The following is a 26,413-nucleotide window of genomic DNA, read 5'->3' on the forward strand; positions in this document are numbered from 1 at the left end:
ACATGTGCTCTCAGCTGAACACTTACAGAACATGTGCATGTCTCATTTCTTATTAACAAACTTATTTTCAGCTCAAAACTCGGGGTGCTGTGATCCAAAGTTTGCTGGACACACGCTCACTGATTTGCACATTCTGTACAGATTGACACGCGAATTTCTAACATACAAACTGTATTAATATGTTGTAATATATTAACGTTTTGAGCATATTCTCCCCCTAAACGTGTCGTTATGTCTCCTCCGCGGTGTGTTACGTCGTATTACGTGTATTCACGTGTATCAGCAGATTGTACCTTGCAGAATTCGAAGGAAGTTTACTCGTAAACGTCAACAAACGTGTAATAGTACATGAATTTACCCGTTTGTGTCATTTCGCCCCTTCAGGCCGCTTGGTTTACGTTGACATGACGCACGGTGGGATTCAGGTTTACGTCACTGCGTCATAGCGCGGCCCCGCCCCCCTCCTCTCCCTCCTCCCCCTCAGTCTAGCTGGGAAGAAAAAAAAACTTTTTTGTATCGGAGGAATCAACAGCCGCCATCTTGACGCGGCTCAGAATCGGGATTTCTGGGGGAGCATTAATTTTAAAACCCGATCGGAGCGACCCAGACTGGGCTTGGACGGCTTTTTTGCGAGGAAAATCGAAGTGTTCGTTCTTTCGAGCGGTATTATGGCAAACGTGTGAGGATTCGACGGCTTTTTGTCGACTCGAGAGCCCACTGTATATTTGATTTCCCTTTTAGAGAGCGCCGCTTCTCGCCGTATCTCCGTGCCGAGCCGATGTATTTACCGGGAGACAGCGGCGAGAAAAATAAGACGCCTCATAGAAAATATTTCTTGAATTTTGCTCTTTTTATTTAAGCCAAAGCTAGATTTTATGGCTGTTCGTGTGGACTGCGAAAAAAATGATTCACTCCAGCCGTGAAAGCGGCTTTCTACGGGGAAACGGATCTGCTCACGCCGCGTGAAATATTTTATAATTGATTATTATTTATTTTTCCCGAAGTGAAATATTTTTTGGACGTAATTATTGAGGATAATTATGTGGGTGTTGGGTGTTGGATTATCATGGGGTGATCTTCGGCGGCGGAGCGTGGCGCTGTTGCCTTTCTTTTGAGTTCGTTCCTCCAGGCAGCATTCTCGCCTGTCTGCCAACTAAGGAAAACGGTGAAATCGCTTTATTACGCACAGAAGAATCGCATCGTCCCCGTACCGGAGGGGGGCGAGGTGGTCGCATCCCGGTGTGCTTTCCTGCAACGACATTTTCACACATTTACTGCCCAGCAGGATGGCTGACAATCTGCTGGATGTCGGACCCCCCAATGCAAAGCGAGCCAAGCTGAATTCACCTGCGCTCCCGGCGTCTGACGGCCCAGGTAAGGACGGGACTTGACCCAAAGCTGCTCACACACACACACTCACATCACCGCCTCTGGCAGCGTGGATGCGTCCACCTTAGGAGCATGAGCCTCAGTGAGTCAGAGCACTAAACTGTGACATGATAGAAACATCACGGGGATTTAACAGGAATTATAAAACAACACACAAAAGTGCCATAAAGTCACACATCAACTCTCTGGTGCTCAGCAACTCGTCTTTTTCTTTGGCTTAGTCTCACCTGCAATGTTACATGTGTGCAGGATTTTCAGTATGCAAGAAAATCACACAAGTATATCATGAAACTAATGCGAATAAGGAGGAGATGAACACGTGACTGTAGATCCGCGCAGAGCTCCACTACAGGAGACTTCAGCGTGTGTGTGTGTGTGTGTGTGTGTGTGTGTGTGTGTGTGTGTAATGTCGACCTGCAGCAAAGCAAATGGCTCGATCATCTCAGTCACAGCACAGGTATCGGTTTATGTGGTAAAGAGACTGAAGTGTTATTAACATGAGTTTGTTCCTCACTCAGGAAGTTTAAAAAGTCACATCATCACTTTAAAGCCTCCACTCAAACATCTCTGCACTCTGGCACGCTCGTGTTCAACCAAATGTCTGTTTCCCAAGTGAACAATGCTACAATGTTCATTTCTGCTACACATTGTTGAACATGTGCACCATGGAGCCTGAGCCCCCAGTAAACATGCAACAGGTTAGAATACAACACAGCTAACTCATCTGAGTCAACTTACATCTAAACACTTAGAGAATGGTTCCTACCCCTGACTTCCAGCTCTGAGCAGCAGTGGCCTAACATGTATGTGAGCCCGTGTTGTGTATCAGCAGAGGTCTGAGTCTCTGCTCTGATAGGTGGGCTTGTCTGGGTCTGGTCTCTGCCTCAGTCTGAAGCCTTTGCTCGTCTCTCTCTCTACCTGTACGTTCACACCAGAGTGGGACGGCCCCGCCTCTCTCTCTGCTTCCCAACCATCGGCAGTTGGCAGAGCACTGGCATAGCTGTGTCACTCGTCAGTGCCATTAAGGGTTGGAGTGGCCTCAGTGACTTGCTTAAGGACACTTCAGCAGGACATTACAAGAGGCTCCTGTGAGTCGGTCAGTCGCCGTGGTTCAGTCCTTATTTCTTTAGAAACAAAACAAACTGTTACTTGAAGGGATTTAGAGGAAGATTGAATTCCCACATCCAGCTCACCTCCTGCCAACGACACACAGAAAGGTTGTCATCCAGGCTGCAGAGTGGTGAGAGTGAAGCTCAGCAGCTGGCCCTGGGGTCTGTGTCTCTACTCGGTCCAACCTGCAGAACAACTTCACAACTTACTTAGACTGTTCTACATGAAAACTCAGCTGTTATTTAGGTTTTTTTTTACAAGCTGTCATATTTGATAGATTCTGTGATTATTGCTACAGTTGAGTGGTACTTCCTGTGTGTGTGTGTGTGTGTGTGTGTATGGGCTGTCATGGTGTGTGTGTGTGTGTTGATGCTGTGTGCACGGTGAGCGATGGGTGAAATGATGAAGGACTAGAGAGGTGGTAGAGCGTTGATCTAACTCTTCCTTTACCCCCCACGGGACGCCGGCACCAGACCTGTCAGGGCCGCATGGTGTGGAGAAACATTGTGACGTGTGTGTACGTGTGTGTGTGAACCACAACGTATGATGCAATAAGGACGCGTGATGTGATTGTTGGTATGAAGACCCAATATCACCGTCTCCCAACTGCATGAAAGGACAGACCACACACACACACACACAATCTATAGCATCCATGTCTATCAACCACATTTAGTCTGAAACACAAAGGTTTGTGTTTTTAAGTGTGTTTTTAAGTGTGTGTGTGTGTGTGTGTGTGTGTGTGTGTGTGTGTGTGTGTGTGTGTGTGTGTGTGTGTGTGTGTGTGTTGATGTATCTGGGCTCAAGTGTGTAGCAGAGCCGCACTGTATTCATGTCACTCATTGCTATAATTCCAAACACACATGAGCGTTCACAGCACCAAACTCTGGAGATGATCATCATCATCATCATCATCACACTTGACTCTATGGTGAAGTGTGTTTAATGTGTGTGAGTTGTGTTCTGCCCGGTCCTGTGTCTGCTCCATCAGGACATCAGCACGGCCTGGATCGGTGTGTTCAGTCCGTCAAACTGAAATAGTTCCACTTCAAACTCACAACTTCCTGCTGGCATTTCAAAATAAAACGCTTGTATGTAACAGATTTTGTTCCCTGAGCTGCCGAGCCAAGCGTTTGCACAGAGTTGATTTCATTTGATTGTAGGAAATAATTACTTAAAGTGACAATTACTCACAGCGTTCATTATTAAATAACTGAGCCGTCAGGTGGAACTGTTTCCATTCAACAGTGTTGTCAACAGAGACCTAAAGATGAAATAAGTTCAACTGCTTCAACGGCTAAAAAAAGCCCCAGAATAAATACAATGTTCATTTGTCGAGTATTAGCTTGAACATCAAGGATGTTTCCTGGGGCGTACGTTTATCTCAGCTTTGGTTCTCTTAAGTGAGGCGTCATGTGTGACTGGTGTCTCTCAGGTTGAACATTATAAAAGCCTACGGTGTCCCTCAGAAGGGCGCAGCCCAAAGAGGAGGGGCTAAGTGCTCCTGCCTCCTCACTGTCTGTCAGTGTGTGATGCTAACAGGCAAGACAAAATAACAACTCTGAGCCTAAGTGCTGCAAACATCTCACTACTCTCTCGGCTGTCACTAACACCAAGTGTGTGACTTTATTTCATTTTCTTTTCTCTTAAAACGGCTGCAAAGCGCTGTTATGACAACCTTCCTGTTCCACCGTACAGATGGAGCCAGGCGCTGTACAGAATAGCTACTATACTGTACTGTACTATACTATACTGTATCTGTAATGGTTTAGCTGGAGATGTAATATTAAGAAACATTGTGTCAACAACAGGTGAAGAAAAGTGTGAGGCGACACCCAAAGTAGTCCAGCTGCTTTAGAAACGCAGTATCGGTGTGAAAACCATCTTCATCCACGCACGTTTACACAGCGTATCAGACAGTTTGGTGCAGACGGGCACTGGTTGGCCCAGACCTGGTCTCAAGTCAAGGCCACTGAGTTCATCACAACTGCACCACATCAGCTCTGATTGATCAATATGGAGATCCAAATGAACAGCAGCCCAACACGCCGGTCCTCAGCCAGAGCCCGAGTCATGTGACTGTGGGATGTCGGCGTATTGGACAGGCAATAAGCCGCCGTCTTCAGATTGGTTTACCCAGAGGAGCTGTGTACGGGGTTGAAAACGCTGTTTTACTGTGGACAGTTGTTGGAGATTTGTTTTCTATGTCAGTGTGGATGGAGATGAGACCTGTGCAGCAGGAGATGTGAGCTTGGTACCTCAGAAACACACTGTGTGATACAGAGAAGACAACATATTGAGGGCGATCCCTGGTGTTGTGTAAAGGAGGAGACAGCATATTGAGGGCGATCCCTGGCGTTGTGTAAAGGAGGAGACAGCATAAGGACGAGCTGCCTACTTTAAATTGCAGCAGAGATCAGAAACATCTGTTGGCCATTAACAAACAGCTGCGATATGTGAAGTTTCTTTGTCTCTGGTGTTTTGTGTGCTGTGGCATTATCTAGCAAGGCTGACGCTCCTTAGTCTTCAGGCGAGGTAGCTCAGCCTCTGGTGCGGTGACGGAGGTTTGACTGGGCAGTAAAGCAGACACTGGGCCGTCTCCTCCAGAGGCCATGTTCCTCCCAGTTGAGACACAAATACAGATTCAATACAGCATTTCACCATTTCTCTTGTACGTCTGCTCTCTTCTGTCCTGAACGCAGCTCAGGGTTTAACATGTTTGACAGAAGAAGAGAAGGAGTGCCAGGATACAGATGTTGTGATAAGCACAGCAGACTTGAGTTGAGAAAGTTTGAATCTTATAAATCTGGGAAGAACCCATAGTTTGCTCTTCTGTTGTTTCTGATATTGTTACAATAACAACGGAATGTTTATTTGTTTTGCGCTTTTCAAGTCCCCAAAGCACAAAATGACCACACAGTAATGAAATACACTGAAGACGATGGCAAACGTAGGCACTGTGAGGTCCATACCTACGTCACAGGGAATCTGGCAAGGTGTTCCCTCATCTTGGCGCCGAGGAGGAAGACGCTCCGTCACCCACGGTTTTCAATCTGGACCGAGATAGAAGCAGAGTGAGGGAACCAACAGAGCGGAGGGTCTGAGGTTGAAACCTGCGCTGATGTATTTGGAGGCAATGCAAATTGGTCCCATCAAGGGTTAACTCAGTTTTAGCAGGTTTGTTGGCCATCCAGGATTTGATTTCATTTAAAGAGTTTGTTAGAATAGGTAGAGGTGTTGCATGTCGTCTGCACAGCAGTGATGACCCGGGCCATGTCTTTGTTTTATAAAATAGAAGAGGCCCCAGAACAGAACCTTGAGGAACACCTTAGCTGGCCGGCTGGAGTGTTTGAGAAAGTAAAGCCATTAATAGAGACAAACCGGAATCAGAGATGTGATTTAACCTCTGCAGCACACTCAGATCAACCAATCTAGATGTCCAGCTGATGGAAGAGGGAGGAATGTCAAACTGTCAAATGCTGCGGTAGAAGGGCCGCTATGTTAGAGGGTTCCTGAGGTGCTGCCGTCCTGTGGGGGGTGTGTGTGTGTGTGTGTATCTGTCTGTGGGGGGTGTGGGGGCAGGGTCTGTGTCCAAGAAAAGTTAGTTATTCAACTGAAAACCATTTTCACAGCATTTTGGGCCATCAGTGTCGCCACACTTGTGAAATGAGACTTAGATGAAACCCTGGGTTTGTCGTACATGTTGTTGGTGTTGTACATGTTGTACTTTGTCACAGTCACATGGTTACACCGGGCTCACAGTCAATCATTACACCGTCATAAAGAGCAATTTTATGATTCGCGTTTTTGTTTGTTTTAATGCAATAAGTTAGTTAAGCAGCAGCTTTGATTGAATATTAACCATATTGATGTACAACCAATAAACGCATTAAAATGATATTAACTTCCAAAGGCAACGTCAATTTAGCAATAAAAGTGAGTGTGTGTAATTGAAACATGGTTGGTTCTCTCAGAGCTGTAATCTGAGAAGGCACTCGGACAGTTTTAACTCCTCTATGCCCAAACTCTGGGCTCGGCCAGAAGAATGTACACCAATTATTCCCTAATGGCGTTCGCTTCACTTTATTATTTGCGGCGCCGGCCTATTATTGGTCCTCTGGCCGACACGACTCCGGTTGCTACTTCCAGCCCACCGCACACTGATTTGCCCCTTAGCTCCACAGATTAGCATACGGATCCTCTTTGATGCTTATTTGAATGTGTGACAGTTTGTGCGCTAAGTGCTCCAGTCTATGAGCCTGTTTTCATTTGCACATCTGCGTCTTTGTGAGAGACGGGCAGCCATTATCCACAGTGTGAGCTTCCCTCCTCTGTGTCTATGATCACCTAACCCTAGGCCAGCATTACTAAGATATGTTCACATTAGCACGCATTGAGATACAGTCAACCGTTAACAATGCTGCCTTCCAACAGCGTGTGTGTGTGAGCAGCAGCAGGTGTTACACCGGGCATGCCTGCTTTCGCCTCAACTGAGGTGGAACTGATTGAGATGAGTAGTATGTGTGTGGCGGTGCGGTGTGAGACGCCACTTGATGCCAACCAGAAGTGGACCTTTACTCTAACAGGCCCTGGAGTGCCTCTAACCAATCAGCCCTCTGCTCTTAACCCTCTTATTTAATCTGTCCACGGGATACTTATGTCCTCTGAACAAGACTGGCATCATTTCAGAACAGTAAGCAGTTTAGTTTGAAGCGTTGTATCTGTCCACAGAAGCATTTCCTCCCTGTCAGAGGTTGTAGACTTGCCACTTTGTGTCTAGTCAGTGTCTGCATGATGGCAGCGTACCGACCGTGTGCCCATCTTGAAGTCATCACATCTCTTCTTGTAAAGCACAATACTAAAAGTTTAACAAATGTGCTGCCAGTCAGATCAGCTGTTAGCGACGCCGCCCTCACTGCTGCTCTGTAAACCAGCTCTTAAAGAAGCTTTCATTTTCCCTTTTGCACCAATTATGTCAGCCTGTGCATGTGGAAAAGGAATCCAACCACAATGGACTTGTTGCAGAGCCGGAGCGGTGCCACCTCGATGTTTAGAACCCCCTAAAGTCTATTTAGAAAGAAATTGAGCACAAGCAGCAAAGATGAGACGGCCAATAAACCACAACAATTTATATTAAATGAAACTCAAAAAGTAGGAAATGAGAAAGGAAATGCAATATTACGATCTCTCACACACACACACACACACACACACACACACACACACACACCACAGACTTCCAACGTGTGGGGAAACTGGACCGCGGTGCTGCTCACACCAACATTCAGCCGAGCTAAATTTCAGACGTGCCCGAAGTCCATCTGATGGCTTTGCGGCCAGATAGCTGAACGTTCAGGCAGTGGATCAGATACCCAGACTCCTCAGGCTCACGTTCAGGCTCACGTTCAGGCTCACGTTCAGGCTCACGTTCAGGCTCACGTTCAGGCTCACGTTCAGGCTCACGTTCAGGCTCACGTTCAGGCTCACGTTCAGGCTCACGTTCAGGCTCACGTTCAGGCTCACGTTCAGCCCGGCTCTGAAACAAGCAGCCGAGTGCAGGCGACAACACTGCGTTTAACTCTTACAGTGTCCGTGTTGTTGATGAACCAAAACCATCGCTGCTTCTGTTGGGTTCATAGCTCGTAATGAAGAGTGCAGGTGAGAGGAAGTGGTTTAGGGGTTAAGGGAGAGCGTTTCATCCCTTATGTCATCGCTCTGTTTGAAGTGGAGTGGTTCGTAGCGAATCCTTGATTAGCTTTGGTTGAAATGAGTCGTGCCGGTCCTCTTCAGGTGAGGGGAGTGTGAGTCCAGTCTCTTTGGTTCAGGGACGGTTCTGTTGGTACTGTGGGATGTTTGATAAGGAGATTACAGGATTACCTAATCTTAATTGTTGTTTACAATGAGTTGATTCAGATCTGTCATTTTTCATTGATTGCGCGAAAGGATTGCAGGTGTGTTTGGAAAAGGTGTGTGTGTGTGTGTGTGTGTGTGTGTGTGTGTGTGTGTGTGTGTGTGTGTGTGTGTGTGTGTGTGTGTGTGTGTGTGTGTGTGTGTGTGTGTGTGTGTGTGTGTGTGTGTGTGTGTGTGTGTGTGTGTGTGAGATAAAGTTTTTCCAAACTTTATCACTCTGTTTTATTTGTTATGAATCTTAGAATCATGGATCATATTTATTGTGTTGATGTGTGTCTGTAGTTTATGAACTCAGCTGATTGATGTCATATTTCTCTCCTTCTCCCTTTAGACCTGGTGTCTCTGTTTGACCTGGAGAACGACCTTCCAGATGAACTCATCCCCAATGGAGACCTGGGCCAGATGGGCATGGCCTCTAATGGCCCAGGTGCAGGGGGGCCCGGTCTCAACTCCATGGTCCCCGATGCAGCTGCCAAGCACAAGCAACTCTCTGAGCTACTGCGACCGGGCAGCTCCTCCATCTTGGGTGCCAGTCTCAATTCGAGCGGTCCCCAACAAGGAGGCATGATGGGAGGCCAGTTAGGCTCAGTGCTCGGTAAAAGCCCACTGGGACAGGGCTCGCCCAATCACCAGTCTCCTCAAGCCCAGAAAGGAGGCCCCGCCCCCGGACAAGGCAACGGCAGTGCGGGCATGACCTTCAACCAGGCCATGTTGAACAGCGGGCAAGGTCACGGGGTCATGGGTCAGACCGGACCGGTGATGAACGGGACTCTGGGTCCGGCAGGTCGGGGTAGGCCTGGGATGCAGTACCAGGGTCAGGGCATGCAGGGCCCCCAAGTGGGTGCTGGACCGGGTCTTGGCGGCAGCGTGCTGGCTGAGACGCTCACCCAAGGAGGGCCACAGCTTGGAGCTCACAACACCATGAACGCTCAGCAGGCTGGAAGCATGAATAAGGTGAGAGGTTCATGTCCAATACTCTAGAACTGAGCCTGATACTGTGCAGCTAACAGAGGATGAGGACCTGAAGGTGTCGGTGCAAGGCAACATAGAGCATCCGTTACTTAGTGTCCAGTCTGCTGGTCTCATGAAGAAGAGTCCTTTATTAAGAACATCTTCATCTGCTAAGCGACGCACCGTGTGTTGATCTGTTGTTCATGTTGGCCTGAGAGGAAGGAGACCACCAGCTGAGGAGGCTGGAGGTGTGTCTGTCCCTCTGGGTCTGACCTGGGACAGGACTGTCTCACAGAGCTGCCCTGAGGATGTATACTAACAGCTGCAACAAGCATTGTACTAGTTTAAGCTGCAGGTTTGTGTGTGTGGTAACTTTCACATGACATTGAGTTATGCAATGTGAGAACGTCTCCAGCTCTCTATCAGAGACGCTCAGGCCTCTGTGGTTTGACAGGAAACCAAAAGTAAACCAGCACACTGGTTCTTACAAAGACCAACGCCACATGAAACGAGAGCGCCTGTACGTCTGAGAGTACGCCTGTGTGTCTGATAGAGCGCTGCTCTTTCACACATGACGTGTTGTTTACGTCACATTAGGTCACCGGTGTTGTGTGTGAGAGGAGGGAAGCAGGCAAAGATCTTGAACCTGGCTGTACATGGTACCGTTCTCTGGTTTAGTTCAATCCCACCCTTTCCATTTCCCCCCTCTGCCTCTGTGGCATGTGCTGTCGCTCCCCAGGGCCCGTGGCTTTTGATAATAGAGCTGTAAGGAGGAAGGAGCAGAGGTGGGATGGGAGAGGAGAAAAGAGGTGAGGGAACACCGGAGGCTTCCTGTGTGACGCTGCACGTCCTCCAGCCTCACCACACACGGTGAGAGCGGGAGGAGGCGTCGCTCCGGTCTGAACGGGAGCAGCAGGCGAGCATCTGTGTGTTTCTTTCTGGAAGGGGGGAGGGGCAGGCTGCAGCGCTCTGCTCTGCTCTGCTCTGCTCAGCTCAGCTGTTGAGCGAGCCGGACCTGTGCACTCTCCTCCCATTTCTCTCTCTCTCTCTCTCTCTCTCTCTCTCTCTTTCTCTCCCTCTCTCTCTGTGCTGGGCTGGGCTGCACTCGCTCTTTCATCTGTCTGCGGGAGCGCTGCCAGCCGTGGGGAACCTCCGGAGCGGCGCAGAGCGAGTGGCTGCTCTGGCTGCAGAGGGGGAAGGCTGCGAGCACACGCAGGCTGAGTGCCAATGAAGAAATGGGAATTGTAACTTATTATCGTGAAGCAAAAGAGCTAAAGATTCACTGTCTGAGGTGGAAAAGGACATGAAAACCTAAGATCCTACTGAGACTTGAGACCTTAATGATCAAAGTAACCAATCGTAGTTTCTTTGGTTTTGTATGGAAAAGTTCCAGCAAACCCTGAACTCTTCATCTGCTCACCCAAACACTCCTCATGTTCACAAGCTAGCTTGGAATCGTGGAGACAGTTGTTTGGCTGTGACTAATAATAATCCATAAATATACAGTAAACAAAGTTCCTAATCACCCAGAAACCTTCTATCTTAAGTCCTGGCCATGATGAGACCCTCTGGCCTGACAGAGAGCCATGTGGTGATGAAGCACACACAGTGAAGTGATGCTGTGTGTGCTGCATGTCTCTCAGCTCTTCATCTGTGTGAGCCTCCTCTGTCTCCTGTGTGCTGTAGATGGGGATGTCTGGAGCCGCGTTCGCTCAGCAGTACGGCCAGGCCGGGGTCCAGCAGATGGGAGCGGCGGGGGTCAACGCCCAACAGCTCCAGAACAAGACGGTCCTCACCAATAACCTGCCCCAATTCCCTGCAGAGCTGAAGGGAGCCGGCAGCCTGTCAAACATGGTGAGTGCCTCCAGTCTGAGTCGCTCCTGCTCCTCCTTTCACTCCAGAGCAGCGTCTGCAGCTCGGGCTGAGCCTGAAGGAACACGGGCCTGGTGTTCAGTCAGAGTGAGGACTTTACCTCTGGACGGTTCAGATAGTTAAGTATTTGATTTTCAACGAATGCGTGTGCGTAGCAGATAAGAAAGAAGCAGTCGACCACATGCAGCTGGCAGAGCCACAAACCACAGTGTTTCAGATTTCAAGATGGAAATCCAGGTCTGCCAAAGACCTGCAATTATGTCATTGTGGCAGGAAGTATAAAGCAGCTTTGAGGGGCAACTGTTCAGCAGGCCTGTGCGCTCTCTTCTTCTTCTTCTTCTTCTTCTTCTTCTGCCTTCAGCTGCGTCACCTCTCATGTTCCCTTTAGACTCAAACAGGCCTAAACTTCACACAGCCACATCCACACACACTCTGCTTCCTTTTGAAAACTTTAAAACTAAAACTTTAAAAACAGTTTTGAGCATGTTTAAAGGCACAGAGTAAAAGTGTTCAGGTTTGTGGGTCAAAGGAAAAGGAGGCAGAAGTTGTGTGATCTGTTCTCAGCTGTTCTTGTATGAACCTGCCTCATCTTCTTCTCTGTTGTGTTTCCTGTCACTAAAGTGTGCTGCTATGTTTGTTCCAGTCTCAAATGCAGCAGCAAGTAGCGTCGGTGGGCATGGTGCCGGGGGCCGGCGGCGTGTCGGGGGGTCCCACCGCTGACCCGGAGAAGCGTAAACTCATTCAGCAGCAGCTGGTCCTGCTGCTCCACGCACACAAGTGCCAGCGGAGGGAGCAGGCCAACGGCGAGGTCAGAGCCTGCTCACTGCCTCACTGCCGCACCATGAAGAACGTCCTCAACCACATGACCCACTGCCAGGCCGGCAAGTCCTGCCAGGGTGAGTGAGGGAGGGGGAGTGAGAGAGACTGAGTGAGAGAGAGAGAGTGAGTGGGGGGTTGAGAGAGAGAGGGGGAAGGGAGAGAGTGAGTGGAGGGGTGGGGGAGTGAGAGAGATGGGGGAGTGAGGGAGGGAGGGAGGGAGTGAGAGTGAGAGAGTGAGTGTGGGGAGAGAGTGAGTGAGTGAGGGCAGGGGAGGGAGTGAGTGAGTGGGAGGGAGAGAGAGGGAGTGAGAGAGGGAGTGACTGAGTGAGTGTGGGAGGGAGAGAGTGAGAGAGGGATGGACTGAGTGAGTGTGGGAGGGAGAGAGTGAGAGAGGGATGGAGTGACTGAGTGTGGGAGGGAGAGAGTGAGAGAGGGATGGACTGAGTGAGTGTGGGAGGGAGAGAGTGAGAGAGGGATGGAGTGAGTGAGTGGGGGAGAGAGAGAGGGAGGGAGTGAGAGTGAGTGAGTGGGGGGCAATACAATCTATTGAAACGCTTTTGAATTAAGAAGACGGTACAGAGCAGCAGACACAGAGCGGTTTGTTGGTTGTCTGATGGTCCAGAGTCACAAAGAGCAACTTCCTGCAGTCGCCTCCAAAGTTGACAGTAAAATCTTTTTGCTGCCATTAGCATCTTTATCTATTAGCATCATGCACACTGACGTGAGCATGGCCGCCCTAGCACCTCCCCCATAATGACATCAACAATGATGTCACAGTTGACATGAACGTAACCCATGGCAACCGACCATAATGACATCAGGAATGAAGCGAAAAACCCTCGCAGTGTCAAACAGAAGCCTCAAACATGCCGAAGGAGAAGCGTGTCTCTCTGGCAGCCAGGAGCCGGCAGACGCCCAGCCAGAGGTTTGATGGAGCTCACACGGCTGTGGAGGTCTCTGGTAGGAGCCCGCTCCTACTCACTCATAAGGAGAGCACTGTTTGTTGTTTGTGACACTTGTGAGGGCTGTGGCAGGAGGAGGACAGGGCCGGGGTGAAGAGAGCCTGAGCCAGTGAACTTTGAGCTCTGCTGTTAGGTTCAGGTGTAATCTGACTAGCAGCAGGTCTCATTGACTCATGGTGCTTGAGACTCGTATCTTAGGACACATGGTGTACTAGTTATTACTTATTATTGAAAGAAAAGTCTCTGCTAGTCCAGATATTAGTTTCCTGAGTGTAGTGAAGAAGTTCCTCCTCTTCTCCCTGCCGGCCCCCTGTACAGGAACACTGTGTACCCTCATGATGTCATCACCCACTGTGACATCATGCATGAGGTCGTCCTGCTAGGGGTCCTGATGTCATTATCCAGTCATGATGACATTAACTGCGACGTGCTGGGTGATTACGTTCAACCATTACTGAAGTAAAAGAAGTCAAATCTGAGTGAACTGAGCTGTGATGAAAAGGCCGAACCATGAACACATGGATGTGTGTGATGGGTCAGGAGGGGACTGTGGGAATGCTGCTGATTAGAACTCGACACAAACATACAAACAACGAGCACACACACACACACACACACACACACACACACACGTTACATTATAAGTAATCTCAGATCGTTTCTCCAGTCTGTCCACATCATGGCGAGCAGCAGCAGCAGATGTGTTTGCTTGTTGGGCCGTTTTCTCTTCATATTCTCCTCACTTTGCCCACTGCTGACTGATCTGTCCCTCCTCTGTGTTTGTGTCTCCCTCTCCCCTCTCTCCCTCCAGTGGCTCACTGTGCATCATCCAGACAGATCATCTCTCACTGGAAGAACTGCACGAGGCACGACTGTCCCGTCTGCCTGCCTCTGAAGAACGCAAGCGACAAGAGGAACCAGCAGCGTGAGTCCTCCTGCTCCTTCACCTGCTCCTTCACCTGCTCCTTCACCTGCTCTCTCCTCTCCGTACATCAGAGTTATAAGGAGCTGTCCTGTATCAATCTAAACACAGCTCTTAGTGCGTCTTTCTTAGTGTGTGTGAGCTGCTCAACAGGGTGGCACTGTGATTCAGCCTGGAGCCTGAAGTTGCTGTGTGTGTCTGTATGAAGTGCTGCCACCTGCAGGTAGCTCGTGGTCACCACAGCTCTGTGCTGGCTCGCGAGCTGTAAAAGCAGCAGGAGTGAGAGAATTCCTGTGGAAAGGCTGGGCCTGTAATGTGACACCCAGGGGAAGGCCTCTGTGCCTCTGCTATCAGTGGGGGCAGGGCCCAGCGCAGGCTGCTCTCTGATTGGTTAAAGGCCCTATGACAGATTTAAATCCCCCACAGAGGCAGCATGCTCCCTGTCAGCTCACACACACACACACACAGCAGAGCAGCCATGGCTCAAGCAGGGAGATGGGCTTATTCTTTATTTAGCTTTATCCAGCATATGTTTATAATTGTATTTATTGACATGATTACTGATAATTCCATGTCTCTTCTGACTGAATCTAACTCCTCCTCCCTCCTCCTCCTCCCTGCAGCCATGCTTGGCTCCCCTGGTGCCAGCCTGCAGAATGCCATCAGCTCAGTGGGGCCGGGTCAGCCCAGCTCCACAGCCATCAACAGCTCTGCCACACACATCGACCCCAGCTCCATGCAGAGGGCCTACGCTGCCCTGGGCCTGCCCTATGGGAACCAGGCCTCCACTCAGGGCCAGGGTCTCACCCAGCAAAACCCACAGGGCCCTCAGCATCAGCAGCTGAGGAATATCAACCAACTAGGTACGAGCATCAATCGTCTGATCATGAAGCTGCGTCACGCTATGCTGCCCCAAACCCACACACACCAGCCGGTGTCTCATTTTGTTGCTTGCTGTTTGTTGATCAGGCACTAATCAGATGAACCAGATGGCAGGAGGCATGGGGGTCTCCCCAGACCAGGCTGGCATGCACCCGGACGCCTCTCTACCTTCTGCACTTAACAAGTGAGTGTTTCATGGCAGAGCTGTCTTTTATGTGTGTTATTCATTTCAGAGGGATGTGGCAGACATGAACACACAAGTTCAACCAAAGACTTCATTTTACTCTGGACTAATCTAGTTTTCTTCCGTGTCCCTTCCAGTCAGCTGATGCCAGATGGGTCAGTAGCAGGAGGCATGGGGAACCTCCCGTCTGCCAGCCCCCTCTCTGCCTCGGGCGTAAGGAAAGCCTGGCACGAGCACGTCACTCAGGACCTACGCACCCACCTGGTGCACAAACTGTGAGAGAACACACGTGTGCTGAACATCCTCCTGTGCTCTGCTGACAACGCCACTATTAACCCTTTGACCTGCCGTCTCTCCACAGTGTACAAGCCATATTCCCCACCCCAGACCCTGCAGCACTGAGGGACCGGCGAATGGAGAACCTGGTGGCGTACGCACGCAAAGTGGAGGGCGACATGTACGAGTCGGCCAACAGCAGGGTAACAAAGCTTCAATCATCCACTATCAAGAATAACAACAACACGTTCCATACTGAGTGAGGCTGACGTGTGTGTGTGCTGTGCTGCTCTCTTCAGGATGAGTACTACCACCTGCTGGCAGAGAAGATCTATAAGATCCAGAAGGAGCTGGAGGAGAAGAGGCGCTCGCGGCTCCAGAAGCCGGCCGGTATGGTGGGCTCAGCCGGGCCTCAGCAGCCCGGCATGGCCCAGGCCAACGCCATGGGTCCAGGACAGGCGGTCCGACCTCCCAGTCAGTAACTCTCATGCTTTGATCTTTGGGTCACATGTGTACATTGTAAACATCTATGCACTGTGATGCTGAGTGTGTGTGTGTGTGTGTTTGTGTCCTCCCTCAGACGGACCCGTGCCTCTGCCCAACGTGCCAAACCAGATCATGAACCGAATGCAGGTGTCTCAAGGTGTGTGTGTGTGTGTGTGCGCCCCTTTGCCCTCTTAGTTACTTCCTGTTAGGACATTCCTTCTTCCTAAGTGAACTAATTGCTTGATATCTGAAATTGATCCCTTATACATTAGAGTGTTCAGATGAATAAATGTGTTATAGCTCCGGTGGTTGATCGAGCTGCTGCCCCTCAGTGGGCGATGGAATATTAAATTACACTCCCATGTATGATACTCAGGTCTGCTGTGTGTGTGTGTGTGTGCGCGTGTGTGTGCGCTTGTTCCCACAGGAATCAATCAGTTTAACCCAATGGCAATGCAGAATGTGCAGATGTCTCAGGCACCCATGGGAGCACGAGCTGCCTCCCCTATGAGCCACCCTCAGCAGATGAGCATGAACTCTGTCCCGGGGGTGAGACCTTCCTCCTCCTCCTTCCTCCTCCTTTCACTCTGTTCCACTCATTTCTCTCTTTCTGTTCTCTCCATCATTCTTTGCCTCGTCTTCTCTCCTTTCTGTCTCTGGTTGCCTGATTTGTCCCTCAACCACACCGACGTGTTTAAAGTGAAGCTGGGTCCTGATCTCTTTATGTCTAAGGGTTCTGACGGGCCTTCTGCTCTCAGGTTGCTCAGGTTCATGTTTGTCTTCATGCTGGATCCTTTCTCTGCCTCCATCATCTTTATATGTCTTGTCCCTTTTGCAGATGGTCATGTCCCCATCCAGGATGCCTCAGGCTCAAGGGATGATGGGTAATCATGCTAATACCATGGTACCTCAGCAGGCGGGCCCGGGCCAGTTCCTGTCGCAGGGCCAGTTCCCCGCAGCAGCAGGTGGAGCCATGAATGTGAACGTGGGCTTGAGCCAGCCTGCCACGCAAGCTGCCGTCACACAGGTGAGCTCATCACTGCTCTGAGTGTGTGTCAGCATTACATTACATTACATTACATTACATTACATTACATTACGATCATTTGGCAGACGCTTTTATCCAAAGCGACTTACATTACATTATATTACCACCCTTCGCAGAGGGGGGAGCAATTGAGGGTTCGGTGCCTTGCTCAGGGGCACCTCGGCAGGGACGAACCGGCAACCCTCCGGTTCTTAAGCGGAAGCGCTACCCACTCGACTACTGCCTGTGCCTGTGCCCAGCATGTGTGTTGATATCTGAATGTGTGTGTGTGGCAGTAGTGTGTGTACTGTAACCGTCTGCGTTGCTGTTTCCTCCAGCAGCAGCAGCAGCAGCAGCAGCAGCAGCAGCAGCAGCAGAACTCTAACCTCCCTCTGAATGCACTGGGCTCCCTCGGCCCCCAGCTGCCCTGTGGCCCCGCGGCTCTGCCCACATTAGGCTCCACCCCTTCACCTAACGCCTCAGCCAACCTGCAGCCTCAGCACCCTGCTCCCTCACAGGCCCAGGTGCCACAGCAGCCTTCCACCCCTGCTTCCACCGGCGGGCCCTCCTCTACCCCAACTCATATACCCAGTAGCCTCCCTCGCCCCCCCTCGGTCCTGGGCACGCCACCCACCCCCTCGCAGCCCCTCACACCCCTGCAGCCCCAGCCTGAACCTCCCAGTCAGATGCAGCAGCCCACCTCAGTGCAGGCACAGCACCCTAGCACACCGGTGAGACCCTCCTGTTGTACCTTTAGCACCTTTAGCACCTTTCATTCCCTGCTCAACCACCTGACTGTTTATGTGACCAAGCTGTTGATTTGGGATATGATGCGTTATGTTTTTGTTCACAGGAGGATTGTATGTTCATCAATAGATCAAGGTCATAAGTTCTCTTCTTCATGTCTCTTCCCTCTTCATCAAGATGTCCCAGGCAGCGGCCAGCATAGATAACCGGGTGGCCACTCCCGTGTCCGTGGCTGAGGTCGGCTCCCAGCAGGCCCTGTCTGACACCAGCGGCTCTGAAACCAAACCTGAAGTAAAGGAGGAGGAGGACGAAGGCAACGCTGCAAAGAAGATGGAAATCAAAACTGAGGTACGCAGCCAGTTTAACAAAGTGAAGCAAGGTGGAGCAACGATGAGTTTAGGGTTCATGAATAATGCATCCTAGCTGTTCACCAGGTCATCGCTCAGTTTGACTCCTGTTCTCTGCCCTGCCGACACTTTGCCTCTGTACCCAACACCCGTCCTGACTGATGGTTTAGCTGTAGACAGGTGACCAGAGTTGTTTTTCAAAAAGCAGGAGGAGGAAAGCAGACCTGTGACTGTAAAGAAGGAGGAGCCGGATACAGCAGAGCCAAAGCAGGAACCGATGGAAACTGAGGAGAAGAAACCGGAGATGAAGACGGAACCCAAAGAAGAAGAGGAGAGCGGAGCCAGCGGCGCCCCTCAGAACCGTAAGAAGAGTAAGAATCCAGAGCGCAGACTCACTGCTGTCCTCTCTCTCTCTCTCTCTCTCTCTCTCTCCTGTCACACTGCAGCTCGATTCACAAACACACCAGAGCAGATATCAGTGAAGATGTTGGTGTTCTTGTCTCTGCAGTATTTAAGCCCGAGGAGCTGAGACAGGCCCTGATGCCAACACTAGAGGCGCTGTACAGGCAGGACCCGGAGTCTCTGCCCTTCAGACAGCCTGTGGACCCCATGCTGCTGGGCATCCCTGTGAGTGTCTGCACCTGCACCTGTGCTCCACTCTCACATGTCACACTGCTGTACTGAAACCTTCTGCTCCCCTCCCTAGGACTACTTTGACATCGTGAAGAATCCCATCGACTTATCCACCATCAAGCGCAAGCTGGACACGGGTCAGTACCAGGAGCCGTGGCAGTACGTGGACGACGTGTGGCAAATGTTCAACAACGCCTGGCTGTACAATCGTAAGACGTCCCGCGTCTACAAGTACTGCACCAAACTGGCCGAGGTGTTTGAGGCGGAGATCGACCCGGTCATGCAGGGCCTGGGGTACTGCTGCGGCAGGAAGGTGAGACCACACAGCCTCAACGCTCCATTCACACAGCTCTGTTACATGCTGCCTGCTGCTGAGGCTGGAGTGGAACCTAACTTCTCCCTGGTGTTTCCACAGGTTGAGTTCTCCCCACAAACACTCTGCTGCTATGGCAAACAGCTGTGCACCATCTCCAGGGATGGAACCTACTTCAGCTACCAGAACAGGTGAGACATGTGGGCTCTACTCAGAGGTAGAGGAGGATGAAGCAGTGCGAGAGGCCAGAGTTACACCACATTTAGATCATGATACAGACCTCATGTTGTTCATACATGTGTGGAGTTTCTGTCTCCTAAAGATCTGTGTGCCTCAGAATCAGCACTTAACTCCCCCCTGCAGTGCAGAAGCTGCTACTGCACTCTGGGATCCTACTTCTATAATTGGAGAGGGGTTTGTCATTTTGTCTGGATACAACCAGCACCGCTCCTCCAATCGCCTCCAAACGGGCCAAAGCTTAGAGGAGGGTCAGCAAGGAAAGGCTCACCTACACCGGAGTGAGAGTGGCTGGATCAGGAGCATTTCTATTGTCTTCGTGCGGGCCTGCTCATGCTCCTTGGTTGCTGCTGTTCGCTCTGCCCCGTGTGTGTGTGTGTGTGTGTGTGTGTGTTGGCTGCAGCTCACCTAAATGCTGCCTTATTGCCCACAGGTATCACTTCTGTGAGAAGTGCTTCAACGAGATCCAGGGCAACAGTGTGACCCTGGGCGACGACCCGGCGCAGCCGCAAACGTAAGCTTCCACGCCACACTGACTGAAAACTTCTTGTTGGACATTTTGGAAATAACCAGCATGACTGTTAAACGTGCAGTCACAGGAGCCAATCAGAACGCTTGTTTCTTTCATTCTCTTCCATGTAGCATGATATCGAAAGATCAGTTTCAGAAGAAGAAGAATGACATGTTGGACTCTGAGCCGTGAGTAGAAGTGAAGGAGGAAAATGTCGCTGCTTTATTTCTGAAACTTCTTATGTTCAGAAATCACAATCACCTCTCTGTCTCTGCAGCTTTGTTGAATGTAAAGACTGTGGACGGAAGATGCATCAGATCTGTGTGCTGCACTACGATGTCATCTGGCCATCAGGGTAAGAAGTCCCACAATGCACCTCTACATCTCCACACACACACACACACTTTACTGTTATCACTACTAACTACTGAATGTTTATTATTCTAGTTTTATCTGTGACAACTGTCTCAAGATGTCTAACAAGACACGAAAGGAGAACAAGTTTTCAGCTAAAAGTAAGTTAAGTGGGATTTTAACCCAATGCATGCATTTAGGGAAAAGCTTGGGTTGATTCTGAGTGTGTGTTTGTGTGTGTGCAGGGCTGCAGACCACCAGGCTGGGGACGTACATCGAGGACCGGGTGAATAAATACTTGAAAAGGCAGAACCACCCCGAGGCTGGTGAGGTGTTTGTGCGAGTGGTGGCCAGCTCCGAAAAAACTGTGGAGGTTAAGCCTGGGATGAAGTCGAAGTAAGAGAAGTCACATGGGGACAAAGTGTTTACATCCAACTTCCTTTAGTCACTGACAAGGATGAGCATTTTTGATTGTGCTTCATTTTTGAGAACATGAAAACATCTCCAGGCTTTTACTGCGTTTACAGGCTATACTTCTGTGTAACTGTGTGTGTGTGTGTGTGTGTGTGTTTGTGTCCCCAGGTTTGTGGAATCAGGTGACATGATGGAGAGCTTCCCTTACAGAACCAAAGCACTTTTTGCATTTGAGGAAATAGACGGCGTGGACGTTTGTTTCTTTGGCATGCACGTCCAGGAGTACGGCTCAGAGTGTTCCTTTCCAAACACTCGGTAAAACAACAAACTCCCACATTACAGCAGTATGAAGAGGACACACTTTCTCCTTCTTTGTATTTTGTGTAACAAAGTGTTCCTTCTGTGCCTTGCAGACGGGTTTACATATCATACCTCGACAGTATTCACTTCTTCAAGCCCCGTCTGCTCAGGACTGCAGTGTATCATGAGATATTAATAGGCTACCTGGAGTACGTGAAGAAGCTGGGGTAGGTAGAGAGCCGTGTTTACACCCTTTGAACTGGATGTGTCATACTCCTGCCCCTGCTAAGTGTCTCGTCCCTTCTTTGGGCTCAGGTATGTCACGGGTCACATCTGGGCCTGCCCACCCAGTGAGGGAGACGACTACATCTTCCACTGCCACCCTCCTGACCAGAAGATCCCCAAACCCAAGAGGCTCCAGGAGTGGTACAGGAAGATGCTGGACAAAGCTTTTGCTGAGAGGATCATACATGATTACAAGGTGTGAGAGTGGCTGTGTGACTGCAGTGTTACATGTACTGAGCCTTCTTGTAATCATTTGGTAATGAATTGTACAACAGGATGCTGTCTTTTCTCTCCTTAAAACAAATGTAAGAATGGAAGGAAATGGTTAAATCCGTATGACCTGGGCCCGCCTGGCTGTCATTATACATACACATATATAAACATATGATATAGTTTCATCCTCCATGATAAGGGAGAACTTTCCTTGTGTCCCACTCGTCTCCACTCTGCCAGCCTACAGCACAGATGTGTCATTGCAGTTGTGCCCCCTTGTGTTGTAAATCAGTTACTGCAGCATGGACGAGCCTCAAACTCAGGGTCTGATGTAATCCTCACATTATTTGTCTCACTTCCAGTTCTGTAGTATACTCCGGTAAGAGTGCACTTTATCTCAGTCAGTTCCATATTTACCTGACGACCTGTCCCCTCTGGTCTCCTCTGGTTTGACTCATTCTACCGTCTGTCACTGACTAACAGCAAACACATCCAAGTTGCATTAAGGAAACATCCTAATCCTCGCACTACACTCTGGTTGAATGCTAACTCTGTCACAGTCTGTAGGTGTTTACTTCCTGACTTGATGAGATTCTTGCGTCTCTGCCTTTAGGACATTTTCAAGCAGGCGACTGAAGACCGGCTGACCAGCGCCTACGAGCTGCCGTATTTTGAAGGTGACTTCTGGCCTAATGTCCTGGAGGAGGGCATCAAGGAGCTGGAGCAGGAGGAGGAAGAGAGGAAAAAGGAGGAGAACACCGCCTCCTCCGAGACCACAGAGGTGAGACGTTTGGTCGGGGGATTAATTGGGGTTTCGTAACGGCAACGTGCCTATTGAGCCAAAACCAACAAAGCACAGGCTGTTTCCTCTAAACAGCAGCTTTCAGACTGCTCTCTTTACAACACAGGCATTGCATAAGTGCTTCTTGAGAACGTTCCGCTTGTCTTGATTGTTCTTCTTCGTCTGTCTGAAGGGAGCGCAGGCTGACAGCAAGAACGCCAAAAAGAAAAACAACAAGAAAACCAACAAAAACAAGAGCAGCGTCAGCCGAGCCACCAAGAAGAAGCCGGGGATGCCGAATGTAGCCAACGATCTGTCCCAGAAGCTCTACGCCACCATGGAGAAGCATAAGGAGGTGAGACTTTGGTGCTCTGCTCTCTTTTCTTAAACACTGTTACAGTCACTGAAAGGTGAGGATTCAACTCTCTCTCTCTCTCTCTCTCTCTCTCTGTCTGTCTGTCTGTCTGTCTGTCTCTGTCTTTCTCTCTCTCTCTCTCTCTCTGTCTTTGTCTCTCTCTCTCTCTGTCTCTCCTTTGTCCTCCCCAGGTGTTTTTTGTCATCCACCTCCATGCCGGGCCCGTTGTCAACACCCTGCCACCCATCATGGACCCAGACCCGATGCTGACCTGTGACCTGATGGATGGCCGTGACGCCTTTCTCACCTTGGCCAGGGACAAGCACTGGGAGTTCAGCTCTCTGAGGAGATGTAAGTGGAGCAGCATGTGCATGCTGGTGGAGCTGCACAACCAGGGCCAGGACCGCTTTGTCTACACCTGCAACGAGTGCAAGCACCATGTGGAGACACGCTGGCACTGCACCGTCTGCGAGGTAAGAAAAAGCTTCGCCATCTAAATCCAGATTCATTTTGAGTCCAATTTCAACCAAACAAACAAAATCTGAATGTGCTCTTCATCACCTTCCTCACCAGGACTATGACCTATGCATCAACTGCTACAACCATAAGGGCCACGAGCACCAGATGGTCAAGTGGGGCCTGGGCATAGACGACGACAGTAACGGCCAGAACTCAGAGTCCTCAAAGAGCCCTCAGGAGAGCCGGCGCCTCAGCATCCAGCGCTGCATCCAGTCCCTGGTCCACGCCTGCCAATGCCGCAACGCCAACTGCTCCCTGCCGTCGTGTCAGAAGATGAAGCGGGTGGTTCAGCACACCAAAGGATGCAAGCGCAAGACCAACGGTGGCTGCCCTGTGTGCAAACAGCTCATTGCTTTATGTTGTTATCATGCAAAGCACTGTCAGGAGAACAAGTGTCCGGTTCCTTTCTGTCTCAACATCAAGCACAAACTCCGGCAACAGCAGCTGCAGCACCGGCTCCAGCAGGCTCAAATGATGCGCCGCAGAATGGCCACCATGGCAGGAAGGGGTATGCCTCTGCCATCTCCACCTACCTCAGCTGCTCCCGACACCCCCACCTCTGGGCAGCAGCCTAACACGCCCCAGACACCGCAGCCCATGCCCAACCAGCCCCAACAGCATCAGCCACCCAACCAAGCCACTATGGTCCAAGGCTTCCCTAACAATGGCCGCATTAGCCAGCCCCAGACCCCACAGGGCAAACCAGGGCCTCATTCTTCTCCTCTCCATCAGCAGCAGTCACCCCTGCCCAGCATGCAGCACCAACAGCAGCCTCAGCAGCAGTCCCCACAACAGCCACAGCAGCAGCTGCTGGCCGCCCTGAAGGTGGCCAGACAGATTGAGGTGGTAGCCAAGGCAAGGCAACAACAACAACAACAACAACAACAACAGCAGCAGCAGCAGCAGCAGCAGCAGCAACAGCAGCAACAGCAGCAACAACAGCAACAACAGCACCAACAGCACCAACAGCACCAACATCAACAGCAGCAGCAACAGCATCAACAGCATCAACAGCAGCAGCAACAGCAACAGCAGCATCAGCAACAACAACAACAACAACAACAACAACAACAGCAGCAGCAGCAGAGTTATGCCATGAATGGAGTCCCCATGAACCATCCACGAATGATGGGGCAGATGCAAGGCCAGATGCAGATGATGCAGGGACCACGGGGCCCACAGGTGATGCAGGCCATGCCTCAGGGCCAGTGGGGTCCAGGGATGCAAACTCCCATGCAGAACCCCCAAGGCCCCCAGCTGCAGGTCCCTCCCCAACAGGGTCCCATGGCCCCTCAACAGGCTCAGGGAAACCCCATGGCCCATCAAGGCCAGGTCATGCAAAGACCCATCATGTCCCAACAGCAGGGTCTCCCAATGTCAGGGGTCATGCCTAACCAGGCGCCCCCCCAGCAGGGCATGACGCCGCAGCAGCAGGGCATGCCTCGGGGGATGCCCAGTAACATCGCCCCCAGCGCCCTGCAGGAGCTGCTGCACATGCTCAAGTCCCCCCACTCCCCACAGCAGCAGCAGCAGGTCCTCAACATCCTCAAGTCAAACCCCCAACTCATGGCGGCGTTCATCAAGCAGAGGACAGCCAAATACCAGGCCAACCAGTCTCAACAGCAGCAGCAGGCTCAGCAGCAGCAGCAGGCTCAGCAGCAGCAGCAGGGTCCCCAGGCCATGCTGGGGGCCCAGGGAGGAATGCAGGCTATGGTTGCCATGCAGGCAAATCAGGTGCAGAGGCCCGGGATGCCACCTCAGCAGCAGCAGGCCCCTCAGCAGGCGGGGCCACAGGGCATGGTGCCCATGGGCCCACAAGGCCAAATGATGAATGCTGCTCATAATGGTAATCAACAGCTGTACCGCAGGCAGCTGCTCCGCATGCAGCACATGCAGCAGCAGCAGCAGCAGCAGCAGCAGCAGCAGCAGCAGCAGCAGCAGCAGCAGGGTGGGATGCCTCAGGGCCACGGCCAGTTCCCACAGCAGCAGCCGGGGCCAGGTAGCTACTCCCAGCTGCGTATGCAGCAGCAAATGGCTATGCAAGGAGGAGGTGGGGGGCCCATGGGCCAGCTTCCTCCCACGTCCCAAATGGGCCAACCTGGCATGGGCCTAGACGGGCCCCAGAGCCTCCTTCAGCAGCGCATGCTCCAGCAGCAGCAGCAGCAGCAGCAGATGATGAAGCAGCAGATGGGCTCTCCAGCACAGGCCAACTCAATGAGCCCTCAGCCCCACCTGCTCCAGGGCCCGAGCCAAGGAGGAGCCCACCTCCCCGGTCAGGCCATGGCCAGTGCTCTGGGGAACCAAGTCCGCTCCCCGGCTCCAGTGCAATCGCCCCGTCCGCCTTCGCAGCAGCCCCCCCATTCTAGCCCCTCCCCGCGGATACAACCCCAGCCCTCTCCCCAGCACGGCGCCATGCACTCCAGCTCCCCCCACCCCGGCCTGGGAGGCCCCATGCCAGGCTCCATGGAGCAGGGCCGCATGGGCACGCCGGAGCAGAGCGCCATGCTCCCGCAACTGAACACACCAAACCGAGGGGGGCTGAGTAACGACATGGGCTTGATGGGCGACACCACGGGAGACACACTAGAGAAGTTTGTTGAAGGATTGTAGCATTTGTTGACGCAGAAGAAAAGGCCTTGTGTTTTCAGCTGGTAAACATTTTTTAATTGCCGATGTATAAAGACTAAAGAGCTGAAAGCAGGAGTCAGACGAGGCCACGGACTGTGAAGGTTTCCTTACACCAAGGGAGTGCTTTTTCTTCCAGCACATGGAGTGATTTAATAATTGCTGTTTAAAAGAAGACACCTATGACATAAAGAATATATTTTTGGTTCAGACCGGCCTCTTAAGATGTCCTGGTCTCTGTTGTTTTCATTTGTTTTTCATTTGTTATGCTCTGGTATTGACTTTTTTTAACAAAACTTCTCAAAACAAAAAATATTTCCTTTTATTATCTGTTTTTTATTTTGTACCTTTGCAAATTAATATGGTATTTGTGTTGAGAAGACTGTACAATGATTTGTCTGGGATTTGTTTTGCAAGGTTTCCCCTCTTGCCCAGTTTCTCTGTTCCTGGCTAATTTATTCTAATGTACCATTTTTCAAAAGGACTGCCTTTGGGAAAGCCTTAATTTCTTTCCCGTTTTGAGAATCTATGGGAGATTTAACATATTTGTATAGATCTAGGAACTATTGCACACATCCAAACGCAACTTGCAGGTGTAGGCAAACCTACACGGACGCTTGTTCATGTTCACAGGTGCCGGATTATTCTTTCCACTGGCCTGGGCCCAGTGTTTGTCTTGCAGATGTTTAAAAAAAAATGACTTTGTTTCCCTTCACTCTAAAGAAATTCTCATGAAGACCTAAACCTTTTTTTTGCCTGTGGTGGAAAATAAATTAGTTTGACTGCTGATTTGTTATTAGAGAGAGTTCCATGCATCTTTTCTCTCTTGCATTAAACTTGAATTGATGGACTGTTCTCTAATGTAAATCATGCAGCTGACAGTACTGTAAATATGCAGAAAATGAGAATGGAATCACTGTACAAACTGGTTAAAATGGCTCATTTCGTACTTATATACCATATTGTTAAATAAACCTGTGTGTCACAGA

At 50.6% G+C, this 26,413-nt stretch overlaps 1 protein-coding gene across 5 annotated transcripts; it reads left to right on the top strand.

The window, feature by feature from the left end:
• Positions 1-525: 525 nt before the first annotated feature.
• crebbpb (CREB binding lysine acetyltransferase b) lies at positions 526-26,413 on the top strand. 5 transcript variants are annotated; one of them, XM_076140548.1, is made up of 31 exons: positions 526-1,374; positions 8,741-9,363; positions 11,047-11,214; positions 11,876-12,128; positions 13,825-13,938; positions 14,559-14,798; positions 14,905-15,001; positions 15,139-15,276; positions 15,363-15,480; positions 15,577-15,751; positions 15,858-15,920; positions 16,191-16,312; positions 16,602-16,790; positions 17,129-17,521; positions 17,715-17,885; positions 18,090-18,255; positions 18,393-18,511; positions 18,591-18,830; positions 18,933-19,021; positions 19,501-19,581; positions 19,710-19,766; positions 19,856-19,933; positions 20,026-20,093; positions 20,178-20,328; positions 20,515-20,661; positions 20,760-20,873; positions 20,962-21,127; positions 21,758-21,925; positions 22,119-22,280; positions 22,472-22,753; positions 22,854-26,413. In XM_076140548.1, the coding sequence occupies exons 1-31, from the start codon at positions 1,287-1,289 to the stop codon at positions 25,407-25,409; spliced, it is 7,596 nt and encodes a 2,531-aa protein (XP_075996663.1). In that variant the 5' UTR covers positions 526-1,286; the 3' UTR covers positions 25,410-26,413. The 5 variants fall into 5 exon arrangements, with proteins under 5 accessions (XP_075996663.1, XP_075996665.1, XP_075996666.1 ...); XM_076140550.1 differs by having other exon boundaries at positions 18,093-18,255; XM_076140551.1 differs by having other exon boundaries at positions 17,147-17,521.

The sequence above is a fragment of the Genypterus blacodes genome, unplaced genomic scaffold (assembly GCF_046128005.1).
Source record: "Genypterus blacodes isolate CSIRO-AG114 ecotype Tasmania unplaced genomic scaffold, CSIRO-AGI_Gbla_v1 ptg000666l_1, whole genome shotgun sequence".
NCBI lineage: Eukaryota > Metazoa > Chordata > Actinopteri > Ophidiiformes > Ophidiidae > Genypterus > Genypterus blacodes.